General features: G+C 38.0%; 1 protein-coding gene across 4 annotated transcripts in view; it reads right to left on the bottom strand.

Moving 5' to 3' along the window:
* The window catches only part of P4HA1 (prolyl 4-hydroxylase subunit alpha 1), a 90394-nt gene that overhangs the window by 59240 nt on the left and 15153 nt on the right, over positions 1–16001 (bottom strand). For 2 of the 4 annotated variants that reach the window (XM_063709734.1, XM_063709735.1), the window contains exons 2-6: positions 15161–15282; positions 9212–9319; positions 8138–8234; positions 6446–6597; positions 3261–3398 (exon numbers count right to left, since the gene is read on the bottom strand). In XM_063709734.1, coding sequence (XP_063565804.1) covers positions 3261–3398; positions 6446–6597; positions 8138–8234; positions 9212–9287 — 463 coding nt within the window. In that variant the 5' untranslated portion in view covers positions 9288–9319; positions 15161–15282. The remainder of the gene's footprint in view (positions 1–3260; positions 3399–6445; positions 6598–8137; positions 8235–9211; positions 9320–15160; positions 15283–16001) is intronic. The other 2 variants (XM_019034557.4, XM_019034556.4) reach the window with 1 other exon arrangement.

Genomic DNA, 16001 nt, shown 5'->3' with positions numbered 1-16001 from the left:
CATTTTGTTCTGTACTAAGAAAAATTCTTCTGCCTTGGGATCCTGTTGATCTGTGACCTTACCCCCAACCCTGTGCTCTCTGAAACATGTGCTGTGTCCACTCAGGGTTAAATGGATTAAGGGCGGTGCAAGATGTGCTTTGTTAAACAGATGCTTGAAGGCAGCATGCTCGTTAAGAGTCATCACCACTCCCTAATCTCAAGTTCCCAGGGACACAAACACTCTGCCTAGGAAAACCAGAGACCTTTGTTCACTTGTTTGTCTGCTGACCTTCCCTCCACTACTGTCCTATGACCCTGCCAAATCCCCCTCTGCGAGAAACACCCAAGAATGATCAATAAAAAAAAATTTAAAAAAAAAAAAGAAAGATAAATAGAGTATGATGTACTATTGACATAAAATTTAAAAACACAATACAATGGAAAATATATATGATAAAGTATAAAAAGATGACAGGATACGCACCAAGTTCAGAACAGTCATTACCTCTAAACAAGGGAAGGTGCACAAGAAGCCTTCGAACACATTTGTGATATTTGACTATTAACAACAGAAAATAATCTGGGTTGGGGGAGCCTAAAAACTCTTACGCTAGTATTCATGCTATTATTTTTACCACTTATAGGGTATAATGTGATTAGGAAATTTCAGTCATTCTACTTATAAGGAATTTGCCTGAAAGAAAAGTCAATAAGAAGTAGCCCAAAACTGTGATAAAAGAGGAAAAAAGTCAACAAGGAGATAAAAAGCACCTGAGAAAGAATGAATATTGCCCCTAAGACTAAACACAGTGAAATCAGGGTTAAATAATATTCAGGACCATTTTGATGGGAATATAATCATTTTTTAAACAAAACACATATAGTAATCTAAATAACATTTATTACCCACCACCACACATTTGGGAGGCTGAGGTGGGATGTTTTCTTTTTTGCTTTTTGTGTTTTGAGATAGGGGTCTCACTCTGTTGCCCAGGTTGGAGTGTAGTGGCGTGATCACAGCTCACTGCAGCCTTGAACTCCTGGGCTCAAGTGATCCTCCTGTGATACGGTTTGGCTCTGTGTTCACACCCAAATATCACCTTGAATTGTAATAATCCCCACCTATCAAGGGCAGGACAAGGTGGAGATAACTGCATCATGGGGGCAGTTCCCCCATGCTGTTCTTGTGACAGTGAGTTCTCATGAGATAGGATGGTTTTATAAGCACCTGGCATTTCCCCTGCTGGCCCTCATTCTCTTTCCTGCCACCCTGTGAAGAAGTGCCTTCTGCCATGATTGTGAGTTTCCTAAGACATCCGTAGCCATGCGGAACTGTGAGTCAATTAAACCTCTTTTTTAAAATAACTTACCCAGTCTTGGGTATTTCTTCATAGCAGTGTGAATACATCCCACCTCAGCCTCCCAAATAGCTAGGACTACAAGCAAGCACCACAACACCCAGCTAAGTTTTCATTTTTTTGTAGAGTCAGGGAATTGCTATGCTGCCCAGGCTGGTCTTGAACTCCTACCCTCAAGGGATCCTTTCCACCTTAGCCTCCCAAAGTGCTGGGATTACAGGCATGAGCCACCATGCCAGCCCTATTTTGTTAAATGGAATCTATCCAGTTGATGAAGCCAGAAATTCCTATCAAGTACATCATCAAATTCTACGATTCTACTCTAATAAGTAGCTTGATAATCTATCCACTACCACCTCTTACTTAAATATTTGCAACAGCCTCCTCCCTGGTTCTTCGTCCCTTGGCCCCAACCCAATCTCCATTCGGCAGCCAGAATGGTTTTCTAAAAGGAAAAATCATAAATTTCCCTTACAAACTTTTTAATAGCTCCGCACTGCACTCAGGACAGTTCAATCTCTTCCACATGGCTTACAAAGCTCTCCAAGAGATGGCTTCTGCTTACCTCTCTAGTCTCAGCTCTCACTACTCTCACAAAGCCAAACCCCCATATCCACCTGGTGCATTCACCTCTTGAACTCTACATTAAGCCATACAAACTACATGTTAGTTATCTGAATATGATATGCTCTCTCCTTTTGACCTTTCTACATGTTCCCTCTGTCTGAAACACTTTTCCCACACCCACTCCTGTCTCCCTCTCCCCCATTTTTCTGGCTAATTCCTGGTCCATTAGATCTCAACTTTTTTTAATGCGTATCTTCCAGGAATTCTTCCTTTACATCCCTTATGAGGTCCAGCAATAGGTTTCTTTTGATGTGCTCATATGGTATCCTGAATTTCTCCCATCCAAGCACTCATCTTACTATACTGTAAGAATGTTAAATATCCTAATGGCAAGGGTAGTGTATGTCTTGTTCATTATGTGTCCCCAGTACCTAACATAATAGCTGGCACATATTAAGTATTTAATATCTATTAAAACCTGAAACCAATTTTAAAAATAAGGTTATAATCTTATCAAAAGCGTTATAATGTATAATATTAGTAGAAACTGAAAATTTGCAAATTTGTACATTTTTGGAAGTTCAAATTAATGGAATTATATTCCAGCTTAACAGAAATTTTATTTACTATTATACCATGTTTAGTTTTTACCAACGGATACCTTCACCTCAAATAAAGGGAGATGAGCAAGAAAACATTCTGATTAACAACTCATCCCACTGATTTTTTCTTACGGAGAAAATCAATTTCAATGTGAAGACACAGACAACATATTTTATTTCTGCAGCTGACAATAACAGGAGATAGTAGTGGTAATGAGTCACAAACTTTGAAAAAGTGAGGGACGGCAGAAGTAAATTATCATGAAAGCAACTGTAACTTAAAAAGAGGACTTTGCCAAAAATAGGTCAGAAAGTAGGATGTTCCATACTATGGAACACTTTAAACATATGTGGATACCCAAAACATCTTGGCTTTTAATTATTTAACATATAAACTTTGACTGTCAACTCCCTTATAGCTTTACATACAAAGCTTTCAAATAGTATTAGGTGTTCTGAATAAAATCATTTGGTGAAATGATAGTTTCTTTTCCTTACACACTAAAATTCCCTACTTAAGTTAGTCTCTATCAATACAAGCTTTCAGAGTAACAAGCTAGAAGCTAGAAGCATACCCGTAACTATTAAGCCCTAAGAGAAAGGGAAGGTGATTCTTTAGTCTTCGAAGGCTATGAAACAAACTACAATTTAAAATCTTAAAATGCAAGTCTTTTTTATACTAACATTGTGTTAATGGACTCAACAGAGAAGCTAGGTGATAGGTATTTTATAGAATGGAAGAATGATCTTACCTGGAAGATTACCCTTTGAGATGGTATCTGTATCCAAATTGTAGGTATCCTGGAGACGTAACAGAGCTTTGGCTGCCCCAACCTGATCTTCATCATTAGGAAAGTACTGTCTCTGAATGGTTAGGTTAGAGATAAAGCCTTGAAATAGATAAATCAAAGAAAAAAAAGACTGTAGAACCTCATAAACTTCCCATAAAGAGACTTAATAAGGATTGTTCAAAATCTATTTTATTATTTTCTACCACACCATGAAAAGTTCTACATACTCAACAAGAAAAAATTAAATACACTGAATAAGACTTGGCATACTTCTAACTTGTTCAATCTTCCAAAAGCCTAGTGTTGCTTAAGGACTGTGACGCTGTTATATAAATTGTATCTGTATTAGCAGGTAAAGATCACCTAACATAATAGTTATGAGTTTTTAGTTATATAACACAGCAAGAAAACAAAGTGCATCCACTAAGTTTGAGAAACGAACACATTTATGGGTCTGAAATGACATTCATTGACAATCAATTATACTTCCAGATAACAGATGGTAAGTAAAATATGTGCTCTTAAAGTTGTTTTTTTCTTCCATGTATTACACATTATATAAATATGTAAATATATAAAGTTTGGTGGAATTCTTCAAGGAGAAGGAAGAGATATTAATTATATATTTAAGATCAACAGCCAAGCTAGTTTACTAAAATATATTTAGATCAGTTTAATTATCAAACATGATGTTGATCAACCAAAATTTACAATATATAAACCTAATCTTAGAGGATTTATATAAAGTATGCAAAAATCAAACCAATTACTGATAACTATATAACCCCAAGAAAAATGGATGCTAAACACTCCTTAAGAAACAAAAAATTGGTTTAAAATTTTAATATCAGTATCATTGTGAATAAAAGTTAGGTATGAGACTTCCCTCTCTTCTCATTAACTTATAATCAACTGTTTTGTTTTTTTTGAGACAGTCTCACTCTGTCATCCAGGCTGGAGAGCAGTGGCACGATCTCAGCTCACTGCAACCTCCACCTCCCAGGTTCAAGCAATTATCTTGCCTCAGCCTCCCAGTAGCTGGGATTACAGGCATGTGCCACCACACCTGGCTAATTTTTGTATTTTTAGTAGAGACGGGGTTTCACCGTGTTGCCCAGGCTGGTCTCCAACTCCTGGCCTCAAACGATCCACCTGCCTTGGTCTCCCAAAGTGCTGGGATTACAGGCATGAGCAACTGTGTCCAGCCAGCTACGTATTTTGAACAGCAAGAGACCAGGCCCTTTTTTTTTTTTTTGAGATGGAGTCTCGCTCTGTCACCCAGGCTGGAATGCAGCAGTGCAATCTTGGCTCACAGCAACCTCTGACTCCCGGTTCAAGCAATTCTCCTGCCTCAGCCTCCTGACTAGCTGGGATTAAAGGTGCCCACGACCAGGCCCAGCTAACTTATATTTTTAGTAGAGACGGGTTTTCACCACGTTGGCTAAGCTGCTCTCGAACTCCTGACCTCAAGTGATCTGCCGGCCTCAGCCTCCCAAACTACTAGGATTACAGGCGTGAGCCACCGTGCCTGGCTGAGACCAGGCATTTTTATGTTAATGAAAATGTACAAATGAACAAATAACTAGAAGAGGGCTAGAGTTTATATCAAGCATATTTTTATGCTGTTTTGTCTCTTTTTAGAGACAGAGTCTTGCCATGTTGCCCAGGCTGAAGTGCAGTGGCTTTTTACTGGTATAATTCCATTATTAGATCAATCATGGGAGTTTTGACCTGCTCTGTTCCCAACAATATTTTTAGTTTTACGACCAACTCTCAGTTGCAATCTCTATATGGAATTTTACAAGCAAGTTTTACAAGTTTTATAGAAGGCTATAATATTTCTTATGCTACAAACAAAATTCTAAGAAAAATTAAAATATATATACTCTCTCATAGCATTATAGAATGACTACTACAGATTAAAACAACAAAGTGCCAAGGTTCACATTATAAAACAACTTAGTTCATTACTTGAGAATAAATATATGGATTTCCTTTAAAAAATGTGTTCAGGGGCCAGGAACCATGGCTCACACGTGTAATCCCTAGCGCTGTGGGAGGCTGAGGTGGAAGGATCACATGAGGCCAAGAATTTGAGATCAGCCTGGGCAACATAGCAAGACCTTGTTTCTAAGAAAGAAAAATTTTTAAATTGGCCTGGCGTGGTGGTCTATGCTTGTAGTGCTAGCTACTGAGGAGGCTGAGGTGGGAGGATTGCTTGAGCCCAGAAGTTCAAAGCTGCAGTGAGCCACCATTGTGCCACTGTACTCCAGCCTGGGCAACAGTGAGACAGTGAGACCCTGTCTCCAAAAAAAAAAGTTCCCAAGGTGTTATACGGTACAGAAAATAATCACAGGCATTGCCCTCTCACAGTAAAGAAGTATTCACAAGTACTTGCCATATTTTTCTTTTCAAGGCTTCCTGATCCCTGTGCATAATAAGTTTACTTCACTGCTTACAAACACTGGTAAGTACCCTTGGAGTATTTTATCTACACAACTAGCTCAGCTCTTTTCCGTCTCTCTCTTCTTCTTTTCTTGGCAGGGCAGGGCAGGGCAGGAGCGGCGGGGGGCGAGGCATAATCCCTTTACCTCCTTAATAAAGTCCAGATTTAGTCTTCTATGTCTGTTATTAAAGTATCTAAAACATTTCAACGCTCCAACTACAAATTGTATTGTATCACTTACTCATTTTTACTGTTTGCAGCCTCAGTTTGATCGTCCACGTTGAGCAAACTAATTCTAAACTTCAAAATACTAGATAGAACACAGCTAATACTTCTCTTTATAGTAACACTCCCAACATTTTTTAAAATTGATTGCAGATAAAGACATAAATTTTTAAAGTTTGAAGGTAATCCTAAAATAAAAATGATTACCCTCAGAAATGAAGCTATATGCCAAATAATCTATTCACTTTTGCAGATTTCAAAACAAAAGTCAACAAAAAAAATAAATTACTTCTTTTTTAATCAAAGAATTCAGGATTTTGACTAAATTAACTCTATTCAAACCAAATGCACCCAGGCATAATCCAGTTACAACACTGAACTGAACTGGTTTCCTGGGAACTGAATTTATCATTAATTTTATTATTTCTACATATGGTGGCAATATTACCTTACTCAGGAATCTCTTCAGACTTACCATCTGACATATCCTTAAGGACCAGATTCTCCAACTCACTCCACTCAGTATTCAGACGTTTCATTAATTTGAATGCATTTACTGGATGCCCAACAAATCCTTCTGGATCTTTTGTCGCTGTACTAGTTAGCCGATCTAACTTCTCTGCCCATCTACAGATGTAAAACATAAAAACCGAATATTTATATTTCATAGGGAAAAACACAATTTAATGAAATGCTCAGAAAAAAATGACTAGAAGTTTTTGAGTTCAACTATACCTGTAGTTTCTTTTTAAAGTAAAATTATATGGTCTCTTTAAAAAGCGACATCCTCTTGGCAGAATCAATACAACTATAGGACTTTTTGTTTTAATTTTGTTTCTCCCAAATGGTTACAGTAAATGGAACCTCCCTGTCTTAGTAAAAGTTGTGACTGAATCCCTCCAGTAAAAGTCTAAAAATTTTAGACTTAGGTCCCAGGGCCAAATAACTAATTATTACAAACTACAAATTAGCCCAACCCAAATTCAATTACATGTTCATTTAAATCAACTTATACTAAATCTTTACATCCAGTTTCTAGAAACTATATCTTAAAATGAAAAACTGAACACTTAGCTACTCATTAAATAAAAGACAGGAATTCTCAGGTCAGGATTAACTATGAACATGAGTCAATTAAAAATAAATTCATATTTGAGAAAAACTGTATCAATTAAATAACACTAACGATACCATCACTATAATCTCTACAATGGAACCATGGGAGTAAAGGATAAGAAGAATTGGAAAATTGCTGCAGCAGGTGGCTTGACTAAGAGGTTAGAGGAGGATAGAAGATATTAGCAATACTTTTAAAATTTATCAGTCAGGCTGGGTGCGGTGGCTCACGCCTGTAATCCCAGCACTCTGGGAGGCTGAGGAGGGCAGATCACCTGAGGTCAGGAGTTCGAGACCAGCCTGGCCAACATGGCAAAACCCCGTCTCTACTAAAAATACAAAAATTACCCGGGCATGGTGGCGCACACCTGTAATCCCAGCTACTTGGGAGGCTGAGGCAAGAGAATCACTTGAACCTGGAAGGTGGAGGTTGCAGTGAGCCACGATCATGCCACTGCACTCCAGCCTGGGCAACAGAGCAAGACTGTTGCAAAAAAAAAAAAAAAAATGTATCAGTCAGCTTCCTGTATCCATCCATATTCTGTTTTTTTTTTTTTTTTGAGATAGAGTCTCGCTCTGTAGCCCAGGCTGGAGTGCAGTGGCACAATCTTGGCTCACTGCAGCCTCCACCTCCCGGGTTCAAGTGATTCTCCCACCTTAGCCTCCCAAGCAGCTGGGATTACAGGCACATGCTACCACACCCGACTAGTTTTGTGTTTTTAGTAGAGACAGGGTTTCACCACATTGGCCAGGCTGGTCTCGAACTCCTGGCCTCAAGTGATCCACCCTCCTCGGCCTCCCAAAGTGCTGGGATTACAGGCATGAGCCACCGCATCCGGCTGGTATCTATCCATATTCTTATCTCAACCCATATTCTTCCATGTGAAAGTTGACCCAAGCCTAACTTGTTCTCTATACTCCTATTTTAGCCATTTCAACTGGCTTTGTAAGACTCAAAAACGGGTTTCATTTCTACTTAAAGAATATTTTAGCTTGAGAAAGAAAACATCCAGGTTGAGTCAGAGTCATAATAAGCAAACATTTTGCTTACTTTTTTATTTGTTCTAACTTGTCCTCTTCTGCCTTAATATAATCTTTCAGAGAAGTCACCAGATCTTTCTCAGTATGGATCAAATCAGTCATCTGACCTAGAAGAGGAAGAAGGTTATCAAATACTCATATCCTTCAACACAAGTATGTTAAGAATAAGAATGATTGAGACTGTTTCATTCTATGAGACAATTTAACTGGCATGAATCAGATATGCTGGAGACTATCTTTTCTTCCTTTGTACCAGATAAACCAAAATAAAGCCAAAAACTTTTCTAATCAACTGTTCCAGTTCTAATTTTTAAGCCACTTAATTTTGCAAGCTTTAGACTGTGCTAGCAAATTGTCTTTATATCTACAAATGTATTTTTAAATTGCAAATCAACACTACTTTCCAAAGATTAATGTTTCTTCACCTTTACCTTTACTTCTTTAGTTCCCCTTTACCTTACCTTTGTTTTTGAGACTAATTAGAATTAAATTTTTATTTAATAAATAAAAGCCACACTAAAAAAGTTTCAAATAATCTGTTATTTATAACAGGATGCAAGAACCCATCATTTTATATGCTGGAATCAAGAGTCATAAGTATATAATACTTATGGGCCAGGCGTGGCAGCTCATGCCTGTCGTAATCCCAGCACTTTGGAGGCCCAGCCAGGAGAATCCCTTGAGGCTAGGAGTTGAAGACCAGCCTGGTCAACATGGTGAGACCCTGTCTCTATTCAAAATAATAATGATAAAATATTTTTTAAGTTATAATACAAAAAAAAAAACTTGTGTTCACAGTAGATTAAGTGCAAAAAGCAGATTAGATATATATGCAGTATATTACTTGTATTATCTGTGCACTGAAAAAGACTAAGTATATGCATTATTTTAACTTCAATATGTATCATTTTTGTAATAAAAAATAAAGAAAATGTCAAATTATTAAAAAAGGACCTTTCAGGGGGCAGGGAATAAACCTATACTCTGGGAACACACTGTATTTGTTTTTGCTGATTTTAAAACACTAAAAAATGGAAATTAAAAAATGCAAAACCAACAAAAATCAACAAGTAGTAAGACTTACCAATTGAAGTAAAAAAGCCTGGATGAGCCAAAGACTGGGGAAGCAGAATTCCTATAATTAATATATACCAGATCATCTTGGAAGACTTAATTTTATAGGATCACACACCTACAAAAGAAAGAGAGAAATGCAGCCATTACTTAAAAAATACAAAGAGAAGGAAAAGTTCCTTATCTATTATTTCTATGAAATAGTAAAAGATTCCAAGGTTGCCCATAAAATTGATGTTAGTTGTTATCAATTGTTTAATAATAGCTACTATCTTGTTTTTCATATAATGAGAGTACTACCATGACATTTCTTTTTTGTGGTTTTTTCTTTTGAAACAGAGTCTCTGTCGCCCAGGCTGGAGTGCCATGGTGTGATCTTGGCTCACGGCAACCTCCACCTCCCGGGTTCAAGCGATTCTCATGCCTCAGCCTCCTAAGTAGTTGGGACCAAAGGTGTGTGCCACCACACCTAGCTAACTTTTTGTCTTTTTAGCAGAGACAAGGTTTTGCTATGTTGGCCAGGCTGGTCTCGAACTCCTGGCCTCAAGTTATCCACCCGCCTCAGCCTCCCAAAGTGCTGGGATTATAAGTGTGAGCCAATGCACCCATATTAGAGAAAAATGTATGTTTGTTATCACCTGATAATTTATGCTTAAAAATTCAAGCTGAGTTTGTTCTCCTTAGTCACTATTAATTAGAGTAATTGAATAGTAGGTGGCTTTTTCATATAGCCTGAAAAATAAGTTTTCTCTGTGATTTAGACCTATCCTATGACTTTCCCATAAAAATGTACCAACTTATCAATTTAAATATTAAATATTACCAATACATTTTCAAAATGTTAGAATACATTTTAAAGGAAAAATATTTCAGAGCTTTCTGTTAATCCTTAAAATTCCTAATTTGTTCCATCTTTTTCATATATTTTATATATATATATATAGTGTGTGTGTGTGTGTGACAGTCTCAAAACTCCTGACCTCAGGTGATCCGCCCGCCTCATCCTCCCAAAGTTCTAGGGTTACAGGTGTGAGCCACGGCACCCAGCCCATCTTTTTCCTATATAGCTTAACTTTTTAAAATAAATTCAATCAAAAGTTGTAGATTTGGGGGCAATAAAATGTTCTAACATTGACTGGCCAGGCACAGTGGCAGGTGCCTGGAGTCCCAGCTACTTGGGAGGCTGAGGCAGGAGGATCATTTGAACCCAGGAGTTCAAAGCCAGCTTGGGCAATATAGCAAGACCCCATCTCTAAAAAACATGAATAAATAAAATAAAATTGACTGTGGTGACTGATGGTGGAATGACTCTGTGAAAGTACTAAAAACCATTGAATCATGAATACTAAATGGGTGAATTATAAGGTATATGAATTATATTGCAATGACACTGTTCTCTTGGTTTGACTTAGTTTGGTTTTTTAAGAGACAGGGGTCTTGCTATGTTGTCCAAGTTAAACTCCTGGGCTCAAATGATCCTCCCACCTCAGCCTCCTGAGTAGCTGGAAATACAGGTCTGTACCACTGTGCCTGTTTTTCGTTTTTTTTTTTTAATTGTAGAGAATCCAAAACGAATAAACAGCCATGTCCATTTAAACTAGTATTTTCTCTCAAAGGACCCAGACTTCAGTTTTGTTTCTCTTATCAACTGTGTTCTATGTAAAAAAAAACTTAGCCTAAGACATGTCTATGGCCTCTTTTCTTTTTTTAAACCTGGCAGCAAAGCCCATTTGTGTTTTTCCTCTATATCCATGATAGCACCGTCTTTTCTAGTGAGGATTCTTCATGGCAGATGAGGATATAAACTAACCAACAGAAAGGCTTTACCTCACTTTCCCAGATGCCCTGCTAGCACTCTTCTCTTGCTCCTTCTCCCCTACAAACATGAACTTTGTCTTTCTTACTACCTTACAGGAGAATAAGTTACCATTACAGTATAGTTTGCCCCAGTAACAGGCTCCCATTAGTTACCCTGACTTGTCAACCTGTTTCTCTTTGTGCAGGCCCCTCTGACTCGTCTTCCTATGTGACGTGAGCTAAACCAAAAGGCTCAAGTTCAAATTGAAAGCTCCCCGTTCTACAAGAGCTAAAAAATAACCCCATTGCCCCCTAACTTGAATCTCAATAAAAATAGATCACCACAAAAACTGGAAGTACTCCTTAGTCTCCTCCCTCAAGTTTGCTGCAAACTTCCAGATACTTCCAGAACCACACAGTAATGAAATACACTGCTCTTTTGGCTACCTCACAGTGATTTGGGGAAGTCTTCTAGAATGTAGCAGATGTAGACACTTCCTCTCCTGGGCTCCTGCCAAAGCACAAGGCTTTTTGAAAAGCCTGAGCTGTCTGAAGAGTCTAGAATTTTCTGTTTAAACAGACTTCTATTCTAATTTTCTTCATGGAAAAATGCTATTTGCAGAAAATACAAATGTTTTCACTGTTAACAGAAGGCTAATCACAAATGTTGTCTAAACTTTTAACTCTGATAAGAGAGTTTAGATTTGTCAGAAAAGAGGTTATTTTGCCATTGCTAAAATATATTGTCACTAAAGTTTTTTTGTCATCTTTCATTTTGTCCTTAAATCTCACAAGGAATTAAAAACCGTTAGCCTACAGAAATAACTAAAAAGCAGCTTAAGATGGTATTTTTCTTCGAATAGCTTGAAAATATTTTAAGAATGACAGAGCCTACATAAAAATTCAAAACTATCGTAAAAATAATAAATATCTTTACCTTACATCATGTTTCAAAATGAATTCTAGGATGGATTAAATAGTTATAATCAACAAAACAAAGTAAAACAAATAGCAACAACAGAATGGTTATCAGATCTCTAAAAGCAGAGAATTTCTAAACTTAAAAATAAGAAAATGCCTGGGCACAGTGGTTCACACCTGTAATCCCAGTACTTTGGGAGGCCAAGGAAAGAGGATCACTTGAGCTCAGGAGTTTGAGACCAGACTGGGCAACATAGCAAGACTTCATCTCTACAAAAAAAAAAATCAAAAAATTAGCTGGGTATCATGGCACACACCTGTGGTCCCAGCTACTTGGGAGGCTAATGTAGGAGGATCACTTGAGACCAGGAAGTTGAGGCTACAGTGAGCCATGATCTTGTCACTGCTCTCCAGTCTGGGCAATAAAGTGAGACCCCATCTCAAAAAAAAAAAAAAAAAAAAAAGAGAGAGAAAGAAAACAACCTATCAAAAGCCAGATGGAATTTGAATACACAAAATAAGCTTATGTGTCAAAAAAAAAAAAACCTTTAAAACTCAAACTAGAAAACCATTTAAAGAAAATAGAGCACTTTTAAGGAGTTCATACAAATCAATAAGAAAACCACTAAGATGTTAATAGACAAGTAGATATAGAACTTGGAACTCACAAAAAGGAAAAGTAGTTAGCTCAACAAAAAATGCTCAAACTTATTAGTAATTAATGACACAACATAAGAAACCATTTTTGCCCATCAAGTGAACAATTAACAAGCAAAATTATTTAATGTTGTTATATGCCAAGAAACTTAAAATGAACACATCCTTTAACTTGTAGAGTTAAATGAAAAAACAAGATTTAAAATCATACAACTTGGTGGAATCTATATTGACTAAGATTATGTTTTCATTACCCCAACACAAAGTTATAAATTAACACTGGTCAAAACAAAGAAAAAATTAACATCATAATACAGTCATAACTATGCAAGAACATATGCAGAGGAAATTCACCAAAGTGTAATTGTCTCTGGTTAGCAAAACAGTAGGTAATTTTTTTTTTTTTTTTGGAGACAGTCTCATTCTGTTGCCCAGGCTGGAGTGTAGTAGCGCAATCTCGGCTCACTGCAACCTCCGCCTCCCGGGTTCAAGCGATTCTCCTGCTTCAGCCTCCCAAGTAGCTGGGATTATAGGCACCTGCCAACACGCCCGGCTAATTTTTGTATTTTTAGTAGAGACGGGGTTTTGCCATGTTGGCCAGGCTGGTCTCAAACTCCTGACCTCAGGTGATCTGCCTGCCTCAGCCTCCCAAAGTGCTGGGATTACAGGCGTGAGCCACCGCGCCCGGCTGGTAATTTTCTTTTATATCTCTGTATTTTCCAGACCTCCTATAATACATTTTTATAGTGACAAAAAAATTAACTTCGTACAAAATAATAAACCTAAAGCATTAACTCTCATATTAAGATACCCTAAACTTTTAAAGAAGTAGTTAATTACTCTCTAACAAAAGAGTAGCTAACAAATAATATAAGGTTTTGAGCATGTTCCATTTTGTAGTTCTATAAGCCTCTACATTTCACTTTCTGTTTTTCAAAGATACTTAAGCCTCAACTGGGTGCAGTGGCTCATGCCTGTAATCCCAACACTTTGGGAGGCTAAGGTGGGAGGATCACTGTAGGCCAGGAGTTCGAAAGCAGCCCAGGCAACACAAGGAGACCCTAACTCTATAAAAAATTTTTTTAAATAGCCAGGTGTGGTAGTAGTCCCAGCTACTCAGTAGGTTGAGGCTGGAGGATCACTTGAGCCTGGGAGGTAGAGGCTGCAGCGGGCCATGAATGTGCTACCGCACTCTAGCCTGGGTGACAGAGACTCTATACCCATAAAAACAACAGTAAGGCCAGGAGTGGTGGCTCACGCCTGTAATCCCAGCACGTTGGGAGGCCAAGGTGGATGGATCACCTGAGGTGAGGAGTTCGAAACCAGCCTGGCCAACATGGTGAAACCCCGTCTCTACCAAAAATACAAAAATTAGCTGGGCGTGGTGGCAGGTGCCTATAATCCCAGCTACTCAGGAGGCTGGGGCAGGAGAATCGCTTGAACCCAGGAGGCAAGAGGTTCCCGTGGGCCGAGATCTCGCCATTGCACTCCAGCCTGGGAGACAAGAGTGAGACTTTGTCTCAAAATAAATAAATAAATAAATAACAATAAAAATAAAAATAACGATACTTTGAAAGCAACCCTATTATCTAGCAGTGAACTAGGCTGCCAAAGTAGCACACTTTCCCATTCTATTTCCTCCTATACTTAGATATAAGACCCAGACTAGGTCAATCATTGACTTTCATTCTCATTAACGTAACGGTTGAGGGATGGCCTTGTGAATGGTAGAAAGCAGCTCTTTCTGGAGTTGCTAAGCTCAGAGGATGTGAACTTGGGGCTCTCCTGTGACCATCTTTCTCACTTGTCTAGGATCTATAAACAGGACAAAGTCATACAGAGACAAACAGTTTCAACCCCCAGGGCCCTGATTCTTTGCAACTATTGCTTTGAATCTGTAAGCTACTACAATAATCTCCCAGCCCACCTAAGAAAGCCTTTAAATTCCTTTTTGCTTAAGCTAATTCAAGTTGGATTTCTGTCACTTACAATAGGAAGTTCAGACCCATACAACATTATTCCAAACTAACATGCCTACCCAAGCTAGATAATAAAAATGAAGATAGACCTATATGGCAGTGCTTCTCAAACTTTAGCTCTATCAGAATCACCTAAAGGTCTGAAAAGTCGAGATAATTTGCACAAGTTTCCAGGCAATGCCGATAGTGCTGGCTGGGGGATCACAGTCTGAGAACCACTGGATACAGCAAACAACCCTATGAAATCACCTCTGCATTTAAAATAGATTTTACTTCAATTTATCTTATGTAAAAGTATAACTGAATGTCTAATTACTCTAGAGAATGGTTCTCTAATCTGTTTTAGCACTATGTCTCATTCATCCACATTCATTCAGAAACTTTAAGTGACATGTTAATAGCCAAACGTAGCAATCACAGGTTTTTTTTTAACAATGGTTTCTAGCCGGGCATGGTGGCTCACACCTGTAATCCCAGTACTTTGGGAGGCAGAAGCGGGCAGGCAGATTGCTTGAGGTCAGGAGTTTGAGACCAGCCTGGCTAACACAGTGAAACTCCGTCTCTACTAAAAATACAAAACATTAGCCAGGCATGTTGGCACACACCTGTAGTCCCAGCTACTCGGGAGGCTGAGGCAGGAGAATCACTTGAACTCGGGAGGTGCAGGTTGCAGTGAGCTGAGATTGTGCCACTGCACTCCAGCCTGGGCAACAGAGCGAGACTCCATCTCAAAAACAAAAACAAAACAAACAAACAATGGTTTCCTTATGGTGTCTCACTTCTATTTATTCTACCTTCATTCAGAAAGCAGCTTGCAAAGAGAATCATTATAGAACATTTAAGAGTCAAGTATCCTAAAAGACATTATGACTTTATCAAAAATTATAAAATATAAATGCCTCCTGTTCTAAATCTTCAAACAAGCTTGAAAAAGAAATTAATGGGTCAAAATGGATACAATCTCCTTTAAAAGAAAGACTAATCTCAGATAGCATCCCTGAAAAGACTTGTCTTAATTTTTAAAAAGACAAAGAGGAGGGAGGGAGGAGGAATAGGAGGAAGAAAGAAAAGAAAACCCAAGAAGAGTCAAAGATCCAAAGATAAACTTACACTGGAATAAAACTTGGTGTTGCAACAGTATGAATAAGTTATTGATAATATTTAGGTTATTGGTTAGATAGGTTCAAAAGTGTTTATTATATAATTTTTGTAACATTCATGTATATTACTTATAATGTTTGGTAGCATATTATATTTTTTAAACTATAAGAAAAAAAGCAGTATGGAAGAAATCCTACCAGAAAACATTTTCAGGTAGGCCTGGATAAAAATAAATGTGAAGTTTACATTCATCCAAACACAAAACTTTCCTACAGTTCTTATTCCAGGGAAGTCCAGTCCCACAGACTCAACAGGTCAATCAAACCTGGGAACAGATCTTAAAAG

The sequence above is a fragment of the Gorilla gorilla genome, chromosome 8, assembly GCF_029281585.2.
Source record: "Gorilla gorilla gorilla isolate KB3781 chromosome 8, NHGRI_mGorGor1-v2.1_pri, whole genome shotgun sequence".
NCBI classification, from domain to species: domain Eukaryota; kingdom Metazoa; phylum Chordata; class Mammalia; order Primates; family Hominidae; genus Gorilla; species Gorilla gorilla.
Note: the sequence above shows the minus strand (reverse complement) of the source record. Positions and strands in the feature narration are given on the sequence as shown.